At 35.8% G+C, this 22,879-nt stretch overlaps 1 protein-coding gene across 2 annotated transcripts in view; it reads left to right on the forward strand.

The window, feature by feature from the left end:
* The first annotated feature begins 496 nt into the window (after positions 1-496).
* MANEA (mannosidase endo-alpha) overlaps positions 497-22,879 on the forward strand; it is a 78,870-nt gene continuing 56,487 nt past the window's right edge. Inside the window, exons 1-2 of one of the 2 annotated variants that reach the window (XM_030859513.2) lie at positions 497-642; positions 11,853-12,434. In XM_030859513.2, the coding sequence (XP_030715373.2) occupies positions 11,891-12,434 (544 nt within the window). In that variant the 5' untranslated portion in view covers positions 497-642; positions 11,853-11,890. Of the gene's footprint in view, positions 643-705; positions 855-11,852; positions 12,435-22,879 lie in introns of those variants that run through there. The other variant, XM_060283852.2, reaches the window with a different exon arrangement.

Genomic DNA, 22,879 nt, shown 5'->3' on the forward strand with positions numbered 1-22,879 from the left:
TTGCTCTTCGCAGCTGCCTCATTGTTCTCAATTATTTCTATAAGTATTCCAACACAAACGTGATTTTATAAATATGTTTGCAAATTAAAAATGTCATCTGTTTACTTTTTAGCTTTCAAGTAAAGTTTCATTTTTTTTTAAAGGGCAAGCGGTTCCTTAATTTAAAAAATTTGAAAACAGCCAGTGTCCTCCAGTTAAAAGCAACTTTTGGACCCCTCACATCAAATACAGCTGTCCTTTATTAGTGAAAGCTTCCCAGCAGAACCTTAGAAAACCAGTTTCTAACAGAGGAATGAGTCATCTCTAGTTGGGAAAAGAGTATGCGAGTCCAGCCCAACTCTACTCTGCGCCTTTTCTCCACTCGTACGAGACGCCCAGAAAATGCTCTCCCTTCTCACCCACACCCCTTCCAGTCCCTCACAGACCCCAGGGGTTTCTGCCTGGAAACCAGAGACCCGCCCACTCAGTGAGCCCCGCCCCATCCCGGCCCCGCCCCTCGGGGCTCCCGGAAAGCTCTGCGAGCGCTCTTCGGGAGGCAGGGCTGCTTGGGCTCGCAGCAGGGCCGCTGTGGGCTCTCTGTACTCCCAGCTTCAACGTCTCGGGCGGCCGAGTCTCTACTGGTGGCTGAATTCCTAGACCCTGGTGAGTGGCTGGAGGATTCTGGGCTCTGCAGATGAGGTTTTGGCCGGTACCGGGGCCACCCCCCAGCGCCTGCGCGCTCACCCGCCAGCCAATCTGCTCGCCTGCAGACGGCCTTTGACCTTGCGCCCCTCCGGCTGGCGGCTGGGGGCTTCAAGCTGCGAGCTGTGGGACCTTGGGACACCCTACTCTGTCACTGTTACCCCTTACTTTGGGTTAGTTTTATTGCCTTCTATATTACTACTTTATCTCGACCCTGCTGGCGTCGTCTCTGCCACTTCTTTGGAGCGGAACGTCCTGTCGCCTCGGTTTTCCCTTCCCTCCCCAGCAAGCTGGGTATTTCGGGAGTGATGGAAGCCTTTCAGAGCCGTGTCCTTTTGTCCCCAAACTCGGCCTTGAGCCTTGCGGGCAAGTGGGAAGGTCGAGGCCTACCGGGCTTGGGCTATAGCAGGAAGGTGGCGGGCTCCGGTCTCCAGCCGCCCGGCCGTCCGGAGAGGAGAGCGAGGGGGGGGAGGCCGAGGCAGAAATGGGTTTTCCGTTCACCTGTTCACACGTTTGGCGCTATCATCTTAGACTGTTCTCGTTTGCTAAATCGCAGGGTGCAACTCTGCTGGAATAGTATCTTTTCCCATTTTCTAAAGGAGCAAATTGAAATTTAGTCAGTTAGGATAGTTTGTTTTCGCTTCAATGTTGCAAGACCCTGCGGATGAGAGTTAAGGGAAAATGAGGAAGTGCTTAAAAAAATAAATAAAACAAGGGAGGAAAATATTAATTATATGACCTTAAAAAAAGGCAAATTGGACTGGAATGGTTTGATTATGGTAAAGTATTTAGACAATAGTTTGAAAGAAAAATACAAAATAAAATCTAGGTATTGGTAATATTAAGTTACGTTGTTTGCACATCGTTTTCATGACAATGTGTTACTTCCTTCATGTTGAGCTATATGTAAATCATGAAAAAATAGTGTTGTGTAGTGAATCTTGTGGATTTTCAGGCTTTATGCATAAAACATTACCAGAGCTGCTGGCTTTTAGTCACACAATGAATAGTAAGTGTATGATAAGATAATAAGCTTTCTTCAGATTAAATTTGGACTACAGTTTATGAGTAACAGATAATCGTTGTTTTCTAAATCCATAATCTTTAAATGAAAACATGACCACATGTCAGCAGTTTTCATCTGTCACAAAATTTATGGTGTTGTATTCTCTAAACTTGATTTGTCTAAAATGTTGTAGGAAGGTGGAATAAGATGAGGACAAGAGCTTGAATTCTAGAGCCATACTTCTCAGCTCCTTGCTAGTTGCTTAAACTCAGACAGGTTACTTAGCCATTTGTTAGCCCAGAGACTTGGAAAAAGTTACCAAATGCTTTGTACCTTAGTTCAGTCATCTGTAAAATGGTATTTAAAAGAAGTTCTACATCATAGGTTGTTGGGAAGATTAAAATGGAAAGATGAGATTATGCTTAACTGAATTTCTGTTAACGAAAGGGTACAAGTGTTTACATTAAAACCGACCTAAGCAAGGAACTCGTGGTACAGAAATGGATTTTGAAAGTTCCAGGTGTGTCTTCTAGTGTTAGTTATATTTTTCTACAATGGCTTCTTAGAAAATAATATTAGGAAACAGCTAGAAAAAGAAAAAAGCAACCAGAAATCTGTATAATAATAAATAATTAAAAAGTGAAATCTTTTTGGCTTTTCTGAGTAACAGGGTAGGAGCTAATCCTTTTCGAAATCATAATTGATATCACACTAATTCTGAATCTCTTATATCTCACTAGACCTCCAAGTCAAAAACAATCATTTAAAAGATGAAAAGACCTCCAAATCACCAAACACAAAAACAGAAGCCATCGAGTTTCAAAAGAACGTATTATTTCTATGTATTATTATGTCATGTAAACTGCCTTTGAAGATACTAGATTTTCATTACCCAGTACCTTGAGTATTGAGTACATTACTACTTTGGGAACCTTTACATCTGCAATTAACTTGGATTTTTTTCCTCTGAGGTGACTTCTGAAACTTCTTTCTTTTGTTGAAACCAAATAAGTAGTTCTACCACTCCTTTTCTACTAAAAATCGTTAGACTTGCTAGGCATCTCAAGTTTCATCGTTTTGCTAAGTTGGACATGATAATTTTTATTAAAATGGATTTTTGAAATTATTAGATCTATCTATCTATGATTCTTCCTATATAATATGTTTAGTATAGACTGAACATGTTAACTATATGTATAGTCAGTAGAATCTGTTTATACACATACTGCCCAAATAAATACCAATGTCAAAAACAAAAGGGCCAGAAATTAAATTCTTTAAGTTGAACACTTAATGGCCACTGACTAAATGTAAGACATATTGGGTTCTACTAGAGTGTAAAGGTAAGGACTCTATTTCTGGACCTTATGGAACAATCTAGTAGGGGGTATAATACATTAAATAGCATGAAGCAATACATTAAAAAAGCCAATTTAAAAAGTAGGTAATGGTGTAAGAGACTGTATGGGAAAGTGAGTACTTTTCACCCTGGAATCATTGGGAGAGGTATCAGGAAGAGGCAACAGTTCAGCCTTGTCTTGAAGGATTAGAGTAGTATTTCAGAAGTTAGCTATATGGAGAATAGGTATTTAGAGAGAGTAAACTATGTGTTGGTTATTGATTGCTTGCCAGACACCCATCTTTAATAATAATCATCATGAGAATAAATAATTGTTCATATTTATTCAGTGTTACACTAAGCCAGAAATGATTCTAAGGGTTTTATAACATTAACTTATTTCATCTTCACAAAAATCCTCTGAGTGAGGTAATAACTCGTGAAGATGAGAAAAGAAGCCGGGAAAAGATCAAGCCACTTGTATAGGTGAAATGGCTAAAAAAAGGCACAGCTAGAATTTGAACCCAGGCATTTGAACTGCAGAGCCCATGCTTCTAATCACAGTGGTTTGCTGCCTTTATTTAGGTTGAGATGCCTTATTGTTCACTGAGATCAGGAGGTTGGGGTAGAGCCAGTGGATCACCTATAATGATGTGATAAACATTTTAAATGAATGAATTAAATAAAAAGAAAAGAGAAATTAGATTTAGAGGCAAAAGGGGGGGAAATGCGGCTTTTATAAATAGATATTTTGTGTTTTGTGTTCATCCATAGCTCTGAGAAATGAATCTAACAAATAGAAAAATGTCTCAGAACTATTTGTTTCATATATTTCTTCACTTTTCTTTTTTTAAAATCCGATCAGTATTTACATTTGATTAAAACATTACCCTTTTACATTTTATTTCACATACGTTATCTTGCATGATTTACAGAACAACTTTGTCAGAAAACAGAACAGTTAATTTTTTTCTTTTAAGATGATTAAAAAAACTCAGGGTCACACAATTAGGTCAACAAAGCTGATTTGAACTTAGATCTTCAGATTTCAAAATCAGTATTCTTTCCATTATGTATCCTGACTCTTCCATGCATTTCACCCATTCAGCTGATCAACATTTCAAAAATCAATGTCTTACTAATTTCTGAATCTAGTAGTCATTCCTCCCATTCTCTATGATTTGTCAATATTCATTACCATTGATTATTTCCTCATAAAATACCTACTCCAAACAAACTTTTCTTCCTTATGAAATATTATGTTCTAATTTTAGAAGACAGCATAAGAAAATATCACTGAGTAAATGGTTACCCAGAGGTAATCATTATACATGTTTAAGTACACTTCCTTCCTCTCTGTAGTTGAGATTATATTATATCCATAATTTTTTTTCTACTTAATGGCTTGTCAAAATTCTTACCTTCTTTAAGTAAAGGGAAGGATTTGTTTTTATCTTGACAACTTGGAAATTTTAGGACAGCAAATCATAGAAGCAGGTCAAAATGGTTATCTCATCCTTTATTCCTATGCACAACGCTGTCACGTTCCATACATAGGAATATCACTCCCTGGAGTCCTGCAGTGCAAAGCTTAAGGACTGTATGAGTTGGTCCTTCCCCGAAATAAGCAGGTATTATGTTAAGAGTTCATGTCCTCCAGTTTGCTGGTGATAGTCTTTCTTTTTTCTTTTCCATTTTCAAATAATTTTAGACTTAAAGATTCAAAAGTAATACAGACAACTCGACAATCCCTGTATATTTTTCCTGCAGCTTCACCAAATGGTAATATTTTGCCACATTTGCTTTATCATTACACACACACACACACACACTCATATATTACATTGTATATAATTTTACATACATATTATATGTAATATGTGTACATATGCATATATATGTATATATGTATACATATATATATGTAGGTACGTATCTGTGTATGTGAGTATCTTAATATGTTGTCTGATGTATCTTTGTGATTAGATCTGTATTAATACTAACAGAAATACCACAGCAGTGATTCTGTGTTCTTCTTAGAGCATCCACTCTGTAGACTCAAGATATCTACTTATTCAAAATTAACTGCTGAAGTTAATTTTGATCACTTGTTTAAGGTGGTGTCTGCTAGGTTCTGCACTGTTAAGTTACTATGTCTCTCTTTGTAGTTAATTGGATATCTTTTGGGGGGGAGATGCTTTGCCAATATGTAGATACCCTGTTTCTCATAAACCCTGCTTCTTTTAACCCCTCATTTAATATCCATTAATGATTCTTCCTTGATACAGTTATGGTAGTAGCCAAATAGTGATAGTCCAATTACATTATTCCATCTAAATTTATTAGTTGGTATTCTAAAATGTCTTCTTTATTCCATTTATTTATTTTTACATTTTAAAAATGTCAGTATAGATTCATGAATTCTTATTTTAATGTCTATAATTTATTATTCTTCGTCATTATTTTGATGCTGAAACTGTCCCAGATTTAGTCGGTAGTTGCCCCTTCAAGCTGACTCCTGTGTCCTATGGACATGTCTCTACAGTTTTTGACTACTTCCTGATTTTCTGGCAAGATGTTCCAAGCTCATCTTGTACTTTCTCGGCCACATTCTTGGAATCAACCTGGTTCTATCAAGTAGACAGGGCTACATACAATTCAGAGTCTTGTCATCAGATGTGTTTATTGCTGCCAGGATTTCTTTGGTTCTGTACTCTCTCAGTGGACAGAGCTAGGAAATAGATTGCATGTATTTATATGTGTACACATCCACCTACCCACACACACACTCCTATTTATTAATCTTTTAAAAGCCATACATCCATACTGATACTGCCAGTTGCAATCTGACAACACAAGTTTTGTTTTAGCCTCCCACTTCCTACATTTGTAACTCACTTTTTTTTTTGTCAGTGAAAAACCTGGGCCCCATTTCACAGCATATATTGCTTATTTTTACAATATACGTTAAGTATTTTAAGAATTGCTAATCTGTTTCATAGCAAAAAATAACCCACTTACTAACTGGAGTTTAACATTAAATATTTTTTGTTTGTTTTGAATATGTGACATATAGTGTGGCTCAAAAAGACAAAACTGCATAAAATGTTATACTCTGAGAAGAGTTACGTCCATTCCCCACCCTCTACCCCATTTTCATCTCCCCTTATTTTCCACCCAGTTTCTAACTCTGTAGATAATCAACCTTATTAGAATCTTGTTTTTCTATGTTTATTTTGCTCACTTGAGAAAATGTATTTTTTCTTACTTGCATTTTGCTTTTTTCATTTAGCCAGTATATCCAGAAAAACACTTTCCGTCATCTCAAAGAGCTCTTCCTCATTTTTTTCTGAATACTCAACATTTTACAATTACAAACAATGCTGTATATGAACTTATGTACTTACTATTGGTTGTGTATTTTCAAGGTAAATTCCATGAAGTAGCATTGCTGAGTCAAAAGGAAAATGGATGTGTAATTTTTTTAGATATTGCCAATCCCCAAAAAATGTTGTACAAATTTGCATTCATTAGCAATGCATAGGAGTGCTTCTCACTGTCTTGCCAACAGGATGTAGTTTCATACTTTTTATTTTTTGCCAATCTCATAGATAAGAAATGATACCTTTGTGAGGTTTTAATTTACATTTTTCTAGTTTTGAGTGACACAGAAGATCTTGCAAATATTTTCATTCAGTTTGTCAGTTGTCCTTTCACTTTATTTTATAGTGCTTTTGATATATATATTTAAAAATTAATGTAGTTAAATTAATCTGTTTTTTATTTATTGCATCTGAATTTTGAGTCATAAGTATAGAAAACCTTTCACTATACTAAGGATATAAGGGAATTCAGGTGGGATTATATAAGTATTTGAATGATTCTAGCCCTAAAACTTAATTTTTCTTTGGGAGATTAGGGTAGGAAATGGGGGGGGCGGTTATTTAAAACCTCTGATTCAAAAGTAGCTGCAGAGAAGCTGAGAATTAAGTAGAAAGCGGCAGCTGAGAAAATGAATAGAGCTTTTGGTAGTTTCATGGCTCTTTGGGGACCAAAATTGGAATTCAGGGCCCTTCCAAAGCCCATCCTAGAGGAGGGATCTTGATAAATACCTGTGACTTTGATATCAGAACCCATGAGTATAAAGGAGTAAAGATGAATCAGAAATACACCAATCTTCGGAAGGACTTATACCTAGTTTTGAAGATTTCAATCTCTGATTATATTAAGATAATCTTCCTCTACCCTAGAAGTCTTCAAGAAGCAAAAATAAGCTTTCTCGGAAGGAAAATAATATATAGAGCCTCACATTGTCTCTGAAAATTTTCATATATGATGTCTGGAATTCAGTAAAAAAATAACCTAGCCTATAAAAAAAAGAGTTACTGTACAGATATTAAGAGGAAAAAACCAAACAGGCAATAGAAACAGAATCCTAAGATTTCAGATTCAGGTTATTAGAGGTGGACTTTAAATAAATGGGATTAAAAAATTCAAGGAGTTAAAAAAGAAGATGGAAAATTTTAGCAGAGAACTGATATCTCTAAGAAGAGTCAAATGAAAATTCTATGACTAAAATTATAACTTAAATTAATTAATCACTGCTGGAGAGAATCAGGAAACTGAAAATAGTTCAGAAGTAAATATTCAGACAACCATGGAGAGACAAAAGGAGGAAAATTTTAAAAAATATTGAAGAAACACATGGGACATAAAATTGTGATGTGTGTAATGTATTCCATAATGAGAGATGAGAGAGCAAGAGAGCAATAATTGAGCAAAAGCAGTATTTGAAGAGATAATGTTCAAGAGTTTTACAAAACTAAGGAAAGATACCAACCCAGAGATTGAAGAGGCACTTTGAACCTCAAGCAAGATAAAAGTTAAGAGAACCGTACTACTATATATTCCATAGGAAAACAGCTGAAAACCAAAGATGAAGAGAAAAAATATTAAAAGCAACCAGAGAAAAAGAAAATACATTATCCTTAAAGGAATAAAGAGAAAAAATAATAGTTGGATTTTCATCATAAACAATCAAAGACAAGATAAGGGTGGTGCTGAAAGAAAATAATTACGAATATAGAAGTGTATACATAAAAAGTCCAAGTGAAGGCAAAATAAAGATACTTTCAAACAAAGTAATATGAAAAGAGTATCAGCAGACCAACACCAAAGACCCTATTAAAGGGAATTATTTCTTCATCCTAAGGGAGAATATTTTAAATGGAAATATGGAGCAAGTGAAGAACAAAGGAAAGGGTGAATATAATGAACATTGACTGTACAGAACAATATAATATCTGGAGGGGTATAAGGTATATGTAAAAAAATAAAATATACCAAAATAGGAGCCAAAAGTTGGGGCAGGGATAAAGGAAACAAAATCTTCTAAGAGTGCTTTCATTGTTTAAGAAACGGTAAAGTTCTAATTCATACTGGATTTTGACAAGTGAGAGTACATGCTTGTAATCACTAAGATAACTAAATTAATAGCAAAGAGATTGTATGATTAACAAGGAAATAGGGAAGAATGTAACAATTAAAAAGAAGATAAGAGGGCTTCCCTGGTGGCGCAGTGGTTGAGAGTCCGCCTGCCGATGCAGGGGACGCGAGTTCGTGCTCCAGTCCAGGAGGATCCCGCGTGCCACGGAGTGGCTGGGCCTGTGGGCCGTGGCCGCTGGGCCTGCATGTCTGGAGCCTGTGCTCTGCAACGGGAGGGGCACGGCGGTGAGAGGCCCGCGTACCACAAAAAAAAAAAAAAAGGTAAGAGAGAAATTAGGGCCAGTAAGAAGGAATCCAAAAGGAAAGCAAGTAGAAGGGTAAGGGTAGATTTAAGGATAAAAGTAGGAAGTAGATTTAAAGCTATAGTATCCATATTTGTAGAATTGTAAATGTGCTGAATACTATAATTATTGGACAGAGACTATCAGATTAGATTAAAACCAACAATAACAATAAAGCAATGTCATATTTAAAAAAAAAACTAGTCTTTAAGGTGACAGGTGATAAAAATGTATTTTGTGCCAACATGAACCCAATAAAATATGTTATAGCTATATTAATATTAGAGTGGAATTTAAGTCAAAACCTATCAGTAGAGAAGGGAAGGAACATTTCATTATAAAACAAGATTTAATACTTCAGGAAAATATAACTCCTAAATTTGTCTCCACATAATAACATCAGTGACAATTATATAATGTAAGCAGTTATAGACATGGCATAATGATAGTGGGGGATTTTTAACACAAGTAGAAGAAAGATGAGTGAGAATATGAAAAATATAACGCACATGCTTAGTGTATTTGGTTTGGTAGACATATGTAGAACTCAGTAACCACTAGCTGCCTAATATATATTCCTTTCTGGTGCATATGGGATACTTAACAAAATTGTTCATAGGTTGAGCCTTAAAGCAAGTCTCAACATATTTCAAAGGGTTGAAATCACACTGGAAAGATTTTCAGTTAACTCACACTAGAAATCAATAACAAAAAGATATAAATTTATTTATTTATAAAATTTTAAAATAAATCTAAGTAGCTGAAGCTCATTTTCAGGACAAAGCCTCATATTGAAGAGGAACTTCTGGAAATAACTTTCAAATTGAGCAGGGTAGGAACAAAATAAAAGTGAGGGAAATAAAAAATTCCAGGTAAATGTGGGAATGGAGTAAACCCCAACTGATCTCGGAAAAAAATTCAAGGCCACATTAAAACTTCGCAAAAACAACAGAAGAATGATTGCTAGAGTTGTGAAGCTAGAAAAACTATCATGATTGAACATTCATTTCAAACATTAAGGAAAATTATTTCATGTAATATTTAGCAACAAAAAAAATAATTTGAGTCAAATTCCATGCAAAGTCATTATGGGCAAAAAAGTTAAACTTGTAAATACTTGAAGCATGCCAGAAAACCATGTTCATAAATATATAACAACTGTAACTTAATATTTAAATACAAGTAAACAAAGTAATTATGTGAGATATGAATGAACAAGTAAATTACAATTATGAAAACTCAGAAATGAGAGAATATTAAGATAATTAAAATCGACAAAATTCATATTCCTATCTGAAGACTAGAAGACAAACATAACAGATAATGCCATATGAGAAATAGAGGGTAACAAGACACTTAAAAAATCAAAATTAAATGAAGAAAGAGGTGAAAAAAAGAAGGTGCAGTTGTAAAAATTCAGCAAAGATTCAATAAAAGTAATAGCACTTCTTGAAGAAGTAAAGCAAAGCAGTGAAACAATACTAAAGTTAAAATTGGAAATATTTGCTGACATGAAACAGTAGATGTTACTAGGTTAATTTCTTAATAGGAAGATAAAGGATTTCTTATGTGATTGATTCTGTTTTCTCTACAAAGTATAGGACATGTCTATCTGAAGAGAATAAAGGAAATTGGTGATTTAGTAGCACGTTTGATGAAAAATGAGAAGGAATGAAATAATTCTTTGAGGTTAGAAAAGTGAAAGTACTGGGGTATAGTAATAGGCTTGTTAAGCCATCTTGAATGTCCGAAATTTATGGTCATAAATTCAGAGTGAAAAGTCAACATGGTGTGTGTTTTTCTCCAATATCATTATGTAATTCTGGATCAAGGTCAAGCCAGGCATCATTTATTTGAGGTTCTACCAGATAAGTATTAAGGAAGGAGAGAAGTAAAGGAAGTTAAGGGTACAGTTGTCCTTTAGTATCCGTGAGGGGGCTGGGATTGGTTCCAGGACCCACGTGGATACCAAAATCTGTGGATGCTCAAATTCCTTATGTAAAGTGGCATAGTACAGTTTGCCCTCTGTATCTGTGGGTTCCTCTTCTGTGGATTCAAACAACCTGTGGATATGGAGGACCTACTGTTTTGCAAATGAGGAATTTCAGTGCTGAACTATGGCCTATAAACTGCTTCACTAGAGACAAAACATGAAGAAAAAAGTGGTACTGGGCTTCCCTGGTGGCGCAGTGGTTGGGAATCTGCCTGCCGATGCAGGGGACATGGGTTCTTGCCCCGGTCCAGGAGGATCCCACATGCTGCGGAGCGGCTGGGCCCGTGAGCCATGGCCGCTGAGCCTGCTCCTCCGGAGCCTGTGCTCCGCAACGGGAGAGGCCACAGCAGTGAGAGGCCAGCATACCGCAAAAAAAAAAAAAAAAAAGTGATAGTGAAAAAGTGGTAGAATCAGTGGATTAGACATCTCAAAAAGGTAAAGGAATTGACTGCGTGGGAGTACTGAAGTAGAGAGGCTCAAAGCATGGAAGGGTATGTGTAGAAAATGGAAAAAAATGAAATAATGGTTTTGATTGAAAATGACGAGATCAAGATTATGAGTATGACACCTGAGTTGGTGAAATGCGGTGGAAGAACAGGTCATTAGAAGTGAGGTAGTCAAAGAATAAGTTTTTGAAATTCCATTTAATGACTAGGTCTTTAATATACTCAAATATTTCCTTTTTAAATATGAACTCTTCATTTTATATTTATATTTAGAAAATTTTAGTCTCTCTATATGGAGTGTTTCCTTTCTATAGTCAGTATATGTAAAATCTGTCCAAATGATGAAGAATATATTCATTTTCTTAAATTCTTAAAATCTTGGTCTGACAAAAATGCAATTGTGATATTTCTGAATACATACTGCTGTTCAGTCTAGCCATATGTAGATTCTTTTGTATAAAGATTTGATTATATAGTTAATGTCATAATGCACTTTAAAATTTTGCAGTGTAACAGTTTATGGAGTTTAGTTTTCCTTTTGAATATATTGGAAAGTATTGTTAATGCCACTTATTAATTACCGGTTTTCAATAAATTACAGCTAAACATTTACCATTTTGGAATTTAAAGTATGACATCATGGCAAAGTTTCGAAGAAGGACTTGCATCACTTTGTCACTTTTTATTCTATTTATTTTCTCTCTGATGATGGGTTTAAAAATGCTGAGACCACATAAAGCTGCTTTTGGAGATCCTTTTGGACTTGACCTTCTTCCAGAAATTCGGCAACAAACTCCTCATTTGGTAAAAACTTTTGATTCCCAAAAGAGTGACAGAATCGACAGTGATACAAACGTCAAGAATTTAAAAAGTGTTGAAATCACTATGAAACCTTCCAAAGCCTCTGAACCTTACCCAGAAGAACTGCCACCTCGGAATTATTTTTTACATGTATTTTATTACAGCTGGTATGGAAATCCACAATTTGATGGTAAATATATACATTGGAACCATCCAATCCTCTCGCATTGGGACCTTAGAATAGCCAAGAAATATCCACAAGGGAAACACAACCCCCCAGATGACATTGGCTCCAGCTTTTACCCTGAGTTGGGAAGTTACAGCTCTCGGGATCCTTATGTCATTGAAACGCACATGAAACAAATGTACTCAGCTTCAATTGGTAATTATTTTACCTGTGTGTTTAAATATGTGTGTGTATGTATGTGAGTGTGTATGTATATGTATGTGAGTTTGTATAAATTTTTTATAGAACATTAATTACTAATTAGTCTTCACATGGTTGTTAATTATAATTTTAAACTTACATACCATAAATTAAAGTGTTGTTAAGCATCTTTTAACATGTTAACACTAACATTTCTGGATATAATATTTTTATTCTAATTTAATACTAATTTTATTTCTAATTTAATACTCCTTCTGAATTTCATTAAATTATGATTGACATAAGCTTCAATGAATTCTCTCACTTTGAGGTACATCTGTATAAATATCACCCCAATCATGAAGTAAAATATTCTATAGCTTCCCTTATTCAGCCCTCCCTACATTCCAGGAAACTATGTATCTTATTTTTATCACTGTAGAGTAGTAGTTGTAAATGTTCTATTATTATATAAAAATAGAATCATCAAACAGTTATGTGTGTGTGTGGCGTGGGGGGGAGTCTTTTGCTCAGTATGCTGTTTTGAAATTTACCCATGTTGTTGACTCTATCAGTAGTTTAGTCATTATTATTGCTTAATAGTATTCCATTGTATGATTATAGCAAGTTGTTTCTGCATTCATCTTGATGCACATTTGTGATATTTCATACTTTAGGCATGTAGCATAGAATTTGGTCTTTTTTTGTTTGTTTTTTAAACTAGTCTGACAAACTCTTATATTTTAACTCCTGTTTATTTCATTTATATTTAATGTAATACTGATATGGTTGATTTTAAATGTTTCATTTTGCTATTTGTTTTCTGTTTCTCTCTGTTCTATTCCTTTTCCTGCTTTTTTCTGCCTTTACTTGTATTGAAAATGTTTATTCCATCTTATATTCTCTTCTGGCTTATTAGATATATTCCTTCATTTTATTTATTTTATGATTGCTCTGACGTTTACAACATGCCTCTTTAACTTAATTGTTGGGAAGTCACAAATTATTCTTATTGTTGTCCCCCCCTTCCTCTCAACTTTCTCTTCCCGCTAACTTCTGGCACTCCAATTACACATATTTACATGTTGTCCCACAAGTAAATAATATGAAAAAAATGTGTAATTGGGTGTCTGAAAATTCTTCAATTTATTAATATACCCTTTATAAAACTCTCCCTGTTTTGGTTCCCTCTGTCTTGTTAGTGTCTCTAGCACTAGGGCCACAAGAAGAAATTGGGTATTCTAACATTTTTCTGACTCTTCAGAAGGTGCCAACTCACCGTTGAGCTGATATGGGTATAGAGACATGCAAGACTTTTTCATGAACAAAACAATATAAAGTCCTGTGAATCTACATCAACTATGTGCAAGGTGACTTGTTTTTCTTTTGTGGAGTAATTGGTTACTTTTCAACTATTTTTTGAAAATCTAACATTCTAGTATATATTTATAGCTCTAGTTTCTATGTTGTATGACAAAATATGACATAAAATAGGATTGGTAAATTGAGAGAGCATTGACTGCTCTGTGTGTATGTATCTGCCTCTATTTACAATTTACTTTTGGAGGATCTTTCTTTTTTTTTTTTTTTTTTTTGCGGTACGCAGGCCTCTCACTGTTGTGGTCTCTCGCATTGCGGAGCATAGGCTCCGGACGCACAAGCCCAGCAGCCATGGCTCACGGGCCCAGCCGCTCCGCGGCACGTGGGATCCTCCCGGACCGGGGCATGAACCCGCGTCCCCAGCATCGGCAGGCAGACTCCCAACCGCTGCGCCACCAGGGAAGCCCCTGGAGGATCTTTCAAAAGACTTTTTTCCTATTTTCTACAAAGTATTTGTTTCACATTCAAGTCATTTTTATTATTTCAAGATTGATTTGTTTATGGCTATGAAAGTATACAATGAGGGTTTTTTTAAATCTCAGATGTATAGCTTACATGTACACATACTCATAACACATATAACTATTATATATAAATATATAAATGACATACTGCATATTTTATAATTTTAATTGTGATTAGGAAGAGTTTCAGTTCATATTTAGACTTATGCCTAACATTTATAAAGATCTTCCCCCATATATTATTTACTGCTATATAATTTTTTGAACATGAAATGTTTTAAAACATTGTCAACAGTACAATTTTAATTTTAAGTGTTGACAGTCACACTATTGATGCAAATATTTTATTTCTTTGGTTGATTTTCCACTGGGGAACACCTAACACTTGTGAATAATAAAAGTGATATTACAGTCTATCTGTAAATAAATTATTTCCTTATCAGTTAAATATTGAATTATACTCATTTTATTGAGAAATAACTGACATATAATGTTATATAGGTTTAAGATGTGTAGGATATTGATTTTATATATTTATATTTCAGTATGATTGCCATTATAGCGTTAGCTAAAACCTCTATCACATCCCCTAATTATCATTTCTTTAGTGATGGGAATAATTAACACATAGACTTTTAGTAAGTTTCATGTTTATGATTCAGTTTTGTTGTCTATAATCATTGTACTGTGTATTGTATCTCCACGTCTTAATTTATATACTAGTTGCAAGTGTGTACCTTAAACAGTATATCTCCCATTTCCCCACTTCTGATCCCCTAGTAACCACCCTTCCATTCTGTTTCCTTGTGTTCAATATTTTTTTTATATTCCACATATAAGAGATAATTTGTAATATTTGTCTTTCTGTGTCTGACTTATCTCACTTAGCATAAATCCTCACTATCCATCATGTTGTTGCAAATGGTAGGATTTCCTTTTTGCTTGTAGCAAAATATCCATTTCCATATATATATAATGGAATATATATACACACACCACATTTACTCATTGGTGGACACTTAGGTTGTTTTTGTACATTGGTTATTGTGAATAATGCTGCATTAAACTTGGTAGTGCACGTATCACTTTACTAACCTGTTTTCATTTCCTTTGGATATATTCCCAGAAGTCAGATTGCTACATCAATGGTAGCAGTGGTAGTTCTGTTTGTAATTTTTTGAGGAATTCCTGTACTCTTCTCCATAGTGACTAAACTGTTTATAGTCCCAACAGCTGTGCACAAGAGTTCCCTTTTTCCCCCACATCTTCACCAACACTTGTCACTCTTGTTTTCTTGGTGATAGCTATTGATACAGCTGTGAAAGGATATCTCACTGTGGTTTTGATCTGATCTTTATGATTTCTTTCCTTCTGCTAACTTTGGGGTTTTTTTGTTCTTCTTTCTCTAGTTGCTTTAGGTGTAAGGTTTATTTGCGATGTTTCTTGTTTCTTGAAGTAGGATTGTATTGCTATAAACTTCCCTCTTAGAACTGCTTTTACTGCATCCCATAGGTTTTGGGTCATCGTGGTTTCATTGTCATTTGTTTCTAGGTATTTTTTGATGTTCTCTTTGATTTCTTCAGTGATCTCTTGGTTATTAAGTAGTGTATTGTTTAGCCTCCATGTGTTTGTATTTTTTCCTATAGTTGATATCTAGTCTCATAGCATTGTGGTCGGAAAAGATACTTGATACAATTTCAATTTTCTTACATTTAACAAGGCTTGATTTGTGACCCAAGATATGATCTATCCTGGAGAATGTCCCATGAGCACTTGAGAAAAATGTGTATTCTGTTGTTTTTGGATGGAATGTCCTATAAATATCAATTAAGTCCATTTGTTTAATGTATCATTTACAGCTTGTGTTTCCTTATTTTCATTTTGGATGATCTGACCATTGGTGAAAGTGGGGTGTTAAAAGTCCCCTACTATTATTGTGTTACTGTCGATTTCCCCTTTTATGGCTGTTAGCATTTGCCTTATGTATTGAGGTGCTTCTGTGTTGGGTTCATAAATATTTACAATTGTTATATCTTCTTCTTGGATCGATCCCTTGATTATTATGTAGTGTCCTTCTTTGTCTCTTGTAATAGTCTTTACTTTAAAGTTTATTTTGTCTGATAGAAGAATTGCTACTCCAGATATATTTTGATTTCCATTTGCATGGAATATCTTTTTCCATCCCCTCACTTTCAGTCTGTATGTGTCCCTAGGTCTGAAGTAGGTCTCTTGTAGACAGCATATATGCCAGTCTTGTTTTTGTATCCATTCAGCCAGTCTGTGTCTTTTGGTTGGAGCAATTAATCCATTTACATTTAAGATAATTATTGATATGTATGTATCGATAATGTATTACCATTTTCTTAATTGTTTTGGGTTTGTTATTGTAGGTCTTTTCCTTCTCTAGTGTTTCCTGCCTAGAGAAGTTCCTTTAGCATCTGTTGTAAAGCTGGTTTGGTGGTGCTGAATTCTCTTAGTTTTTGCTTGTCTGTAAAGGTTTTAATTTCTCTGTCGAATCTGAATGAGATCCTTTCTGGGTAATCTCGGTTGTAGGTTTTTCCCTTTCATCACTTTAAATATGTCCTGCCACTCCCTTCTGGCTTGCAGAGTTTCTGCTGAAAGATCAGCTGTTAACCTTATGGGGATTCCCTTGTATGTTATTTGTTGTTTTTCCCTTGCTGCTTTTAATATTTTTTCTTTGTATTTAATTTTTGATAGTTTGATTAATATGTGTCTTGGCGTGTTTCTCCTTGGATTTATCCTGTATGGGACTCTCTGTGCTTCCTGGTCTTGATTGACTATTTCCTTTTCCATATTAGGGAAGTTTTCAACTATAATCTCTTCAAATATTTTCTCAGTCCCTTTCTTTTTCTTTTCTTCTTCTGGGACCCCTATAATTCGAATGTTGGTGCATTTAATGTTGTCCCAGAGATCTCTAAGACTGCCTTAAATTCTTTTCATTCTTTTTTTTCTTTATTCTGCTCTGCAGTAGTTATTTCCACTATGTTATCTTCCAGGTCACTTATCTGTTCTTCTGCCTTAGTTATTCTGCTATTGATTCCTTCTAGAGAATTTTTAATTTTATTTATTGTGTTGTTCATCATTGTTTGTTTGCTCTTTAGTTCTTTTAGGTCCTTGTTAAATGATTCTTGTATTTTTTCCATTCTATTTCCAAGGTTTTGGATCATCTTTACTATCATTATTCTGAATTCTTTTTCAGGTAGACTGCCTATATCCTCTTCATTTGTTAGGTCTGGTGGGTTTTTACCTTGCTCCTTCATCTGCTGCGTGTTTCTCTGTCTTCTCATTTTGCTTCACTTACAGTGTTTGGGGTCTCCTTTTCACAGGCTGCAGGTACATAGTTCCCATTGTTTTTGGTATCTGTCCCCAGTGGCTAAGACTGATTCAGTGGGTTGTGTAGGCTTCCTGGTGCAGGGGACTAGTGCCTGTGTTCTGGTGGATAAGACTGCATTTTGTCTTTCTGGTGGCAGGACCACGTCCAGTGGTGTGTTTTGTGGTGTCTGTGACCTTACTATGATTTTAGTCAGTCTCTCTGGTAATGGGTGTGGTTGTGTTCCTGTCTTGCTAGTTGTTTGGCATAGGGTGTCCAGCACTGTATTTTGCTGATCGTTGAGTGGAGCTGGGTCTTATCATTAAGATGGAGATCTCTGGGAGAGCTTTCGCCTTTTGATTTTACATGGAGCTGGGAGGTCTCTGGTGGACCGATGTCCTGAACTTGGCTCTCCCACCTCAGAGACACAGGCCTGACACCCAGCTGGAGCACCAAGACCCTGTCAGCCACAAGGCCTCTAGTGTTGGAGGGTCTCCTGCAGAGGCGGGGGGTGGCTGTGGCTCACCGTGGGGACAGGGACACTGGCAGCAGAAGTTCTGGGAAGTACTCCTTGGCGTGAGCCCTCCCAGAGTCTCCTCGCTGTGGTTTTGATTTGTATTTTCCAGGTGATTCGTAATTTTTTCACGTACCTGTTGGCCATTTGCATGTCTTCCTTGGAAAAATGCCTCTTCGGTTCCTCTGCCCATTTGAAAATTGGATTGTTTGCTTGTTTGTTTGGTTTTTGTTACTGAGTTATATGAAGTTTTTGTAACTGATGGATATTAATCCCTTATTCATTACATGGTTTGCAAATAATTTCTCCCATTCTGTCGGTGCCTTTTAATTGTGCTGTTGTTGCTTTTGCTCTGTAGAAGCTTTTAAGATTGATATAGTTCCACTTGCTGATTTTTTCTTTTGTTATTTGTGCTTTTGGTGTCATATGCAAAATATCAGTGCCAAGACCAATATCAAAGATCTTCCATCCTATGTTTACTTCAGGGTGTTTTATATCAGGTCTTATGTTTACTCTTTGATCCTTTTCAAGGTGATTTTTGTGAGTAGTGTAGGATAGGCCCAACTTTCTTTTCTACGTATGGTTATTTAGTTTTCCCAGCATCACTTGTTGAAGAGACTGTCCTTTCCCCGTAGGCTGTTCTTGGTTCTCTTGTCATGTATTGATTCCTCAAGGTGTAAAATTAGATTGTTTCTTTGCAATTTTTCCCATTTCTTAATATCTGCATTTATCACTGTAAACTTTCCTCTCAGATCTGCTTTTGCAGCATCCCATAGGTTTACAGATGATGTGTTTTTATTTTCATTTGTTTTAAGATAATCTTTGATACCCATTTTGATTTCTTCGTTCACCCATTGATTGTTCATAAGTTTGTTGTTTAGTTTCCATACATTTGTAGATTTTCCAGCTCTTGATTGTTATAAGTATAGCTGTCCCAGCTTCCTTTTGGTTTCCACTTGCATGGAATATCTTTTCATCCTTTCACTTTGAGTTTATGTGCATCCTTAAAGTTTTCTTGTTGGCACCATACAGTTGGGTCTTGTTTTTCATCCATCCAGCCACTTATGTGCCTTTTGATTGGTGAATTCAATCCATTTACATTTAAGTAATTATTAATATGTGAGGACTTATTAATGCCACTTTATTAATTGCATTTTGGTTTTGTATTTCCATTATTTCTCCCTTTCTGCCTGCATTTGTATATTGGTTATTTTCCATGGTGGTATGCTCTTTTTCCCCCTTTTTTGTCTTTTGTGGATCTCCTCCAGATTTTTGTTTTATTGTTACCAAGGGGGTTATGTGTAAAACATCTTACACATAAAAAAGTCCAATTCAGGCTGAAAGCAACTTATTTTTACTCCCTAATGTGTCTACCATTTTGCTCCTCCCTTTGTATTATTGATGTCACAATTTACCTCTTTTTTGTTGTATATTTATTAACAACTTATAGCAGCTATAGTTACTTTTCCTACTCTTTCATTTAGCCTTTATACTATAGTTGAATAGTTAACACACCATACTACTACAGAGTTATAGTTTTCTAAGTCTGACTGTATATTTCTCAATTTGTCCAGTGTATTGTGTAATTTTGTATGTTTTCATTTGGCTGATTAGCCTGTTTTCATTTCAGCTTGAAGAACTCCTTTAAGCATTTCTTGCAAGGCAGGTGTAGTCGTGGTGAACTCCCTTAGATTTTGTTTGTCTGGGAAAGCCTTTACTTTACTTCTTCATATATGAAGAATAATTTTGCTAGATAAAGCATTCTTGGCTGACCATTTTTATCTTTCAGCTCTTCAGATATGTCATTCTGCTGTCCCCTGGCCTGAAGAGTTTCTGCAAAGAAATCTGCTGATAGCCTAATGGCAGTCCATTGTAGATTTAATTCTTTTTTTATTTTTTCCCTGCCTGCCTTTAAAGTCTCAGAGAATGTCATTTTGCATTAAGATAATAGGATTGTCTGTTAGCCTTGTAGACTTGTATATCCAAGTATTTCCTCAGATTTTGGAAGTTCTCAGCTATTATTTCTTTAAATTAACTCCCTGCCCTCCCCCTTCTCTGGCTGGAACCCTGATGATTCTGATATTTGCCTTTTTGATGGATATTCATAGATCACGTAGGCTTTCTTTGCTCTTTTTTAATCTAAATTCCCTCTTCTGTCATTTCAAAATTCCTATCCTCCAAGTTACATTTTTTTTTTCTTCCATATAGTCAGGCCTGCTGCAGATTTTCTGTATTGCATAATTCTTCAGGTCATTCATTGAATTTTCAGTTTCAGAATTTTGTTTGGTTCTTTATAATAATATTAATAATTTCCTTCTCTTTAATAAAGAAAAGGAAATAAAGAAATCATTTTATTCCTGATTTCATTGAGTTGTCTTTCTGAGTTTTCTTGTAACTTGTTGAGTTCCTTCGGAATAGCTAATTTGAATTCTTTATTAGTTAGATCATATGTTCTGCACCTTGTAGCTTGGTTGCTGGAAAATACTATTTTCTTTTTGTGATGCTGTATTTCCTTGGTTTTATTTATAGTTCTTGTGGATATGGTTTGACGCTGTCACATTTGAAGGAGTAGATACCTCCTTAACTCTGCTCGTGCCCTCTGCATATGACATATTATCTTTATAGTGTTGATATTTGAGTTTTTTCCCCTGTGAAGCTATATCTGCTCCAGTATACTTCTTATCCCCTGTGGGCAGACTTTTAAGCTTTTATGTCTACTTGGCTTTTAACGTTTCACCAGGTTGGCTGTTGGAAACCTCTTTTGTTTCTCAGAATGTAGCCACTATAGCTCAGATTTGTGGTTTCCCACTTACTGTGAGAAACCACTGACTGTGGTGTCTTGTTTTCTTAGTGGGCTCCCTGTTTACCAGCACACATTTCCGGAGGTTCACTCTGGAGTGAGCACAAGGAGCCGCAGCAAAGTGGGAGGAGGTGTGGGTGACAGCACTGAGGTGTATTGAGAGTGCCCACAGACCTAGTTGTGCAATCTCAGTGGGTGGTGTTCCAACAGGCTCATGGCTGGCGTGCTACCCCTTTAATGCTATTCGAAATTCTTTTCTCCTCTTTGCCATCATCCTCCCTTCCCTCAGTTGTGAAGCTCCCACCTTAGTACTCCAGGTGCTGGTGAAGAGAAATGGGTTTCTCCAGCCATATCCTGCCCAGCTGGGGTAGCCTGTTACCCAGTGCTTTCTTTTCCCCATGAAGGAGAGGTTACCTCCACTGGATAAATCAACCTTGTTCAGTGTTTCCTTGGGGGAGGGGCAGCACCAGTAAAGTTTCTCATAATTCCTTCTCTGTGACCAAATTCAAGTCCTTTTGTGAAGGCTGGACTTCTGCAAGTTTTCTTTCATGCATGAGTGCCTGCCAGGGATAGCACTCACTCAATTTTTGCCTGATAGCAGCCAGTGGGGGTCTAGGCAGATTTGCTGACCCTGCTGGTTTGGCAGCCCTTAGAGAGATTTGTCTGTTTCTTGCTACACTGTTGGCGGAGATTCCTCACAGGTCCTTCGGAGTGAGGTGCTAGGTCCCAAAATACCCACAGAGGAGATTCATTTATGTAAGGATATCTAATTAAAAAGGGAGATATAAAGGAGGACCATCTTATGCCACCATGTTGCTGATGTCACTTCCTATTATACTTATCATTATTAGGCAAAGAATAATTTAACTATAAAAATAGTGCACACAAAACACTATTTTGGTCCATGGAATTATCATGCTGACCCTGGCATTTTTTTAATTGAAGAAAACAGTCAGTGAAGGCTATTTAAATTGCTATATGGTTGAATGTGCTTTGACTTCTTTAACATTCATATTTTTCCTTTGATATAAATGGCCTCATTTTTATTTTTATTGAATTGCTCTGTGAGGTAATGATACTTTTGTATCTCACAGTACAAGCTGGTTAATTATTTGCTTTACAATTAAAGTGTTATGTGTATAAATATTAGCGGTTTAACCTTTTTTTTTCTAGAAAAGAATGATGAAATTAAAATGAAGTATTAATGTTATATTTAAATTCCAACCATTATATTATAATAATGTCTCAGATAGCAGATAGAAGCCACTGATAGATATGTATCCTTTTCAAGTCTTTAAAGTATCACAGATGAGTACCTTTTTTTTATAAAATTTTCAAAAAACATAGTGTAGTATTCAGAATAATGGCCCTAAAGATGTACACATTCTAATGCCCAGAATCTCTGAATATATTGCCTTACAAGGCAAAAGGAATTAAGGATGCAGATGCATAATTAAGGTTGCTAATCAGTTCACCTTGAGGTGGGACTAATCTAATCATTGGAGTCCCTAAATGTAGAAGAGGGAAAAGAGAGAGTCAGAGATAAGTGATCTTAAAAGGACTCAGCTTGCTCTGCCTGCTTTTGAAATGGGGTTAGAAAAGTCATGAGCCACACAATGTGGTGTCTTCCACAAGCTCACAACAGCAAGGAAACCGCTTCTTCCTTGGAGCCTCTAGAAAGGAATGTAGTTCAGTGCAACCCCTTGATATTAGCCTAGTGAGACCCATGTCAAATTCTGACCTATAAAACTGTAAGATAATAAATTTTCATTGTGTTAAGCCATTAAATTTGTGTTAATTCGTTGTGGTAGTAATAGAAAACTAATACACTTAGCAAAACATAATTCATTCTGTGTCTTTAAAATTATCTTCCCTTTCCTTCAGTTTAGCACTAAATACTTACTGAGTTTCTACCATGTCCCAACCTTATGTTAGATTCTAGGGACAAGAAGAAGAGTAAGTCACATATCT

This window comes from Globicephala melas, chromosome 14 (genome assembly GCF_963455315.2).
Source record: "Globicephala melas chromosome 14, mGloMel1.2, whole genome shotgun sequence".
Lineage (NCBI taxonomy): Eukaryota > Metazoa > Chordata > Mammalia > Artiodactyla > Delphinidae > Globicephala > Globicephala melas.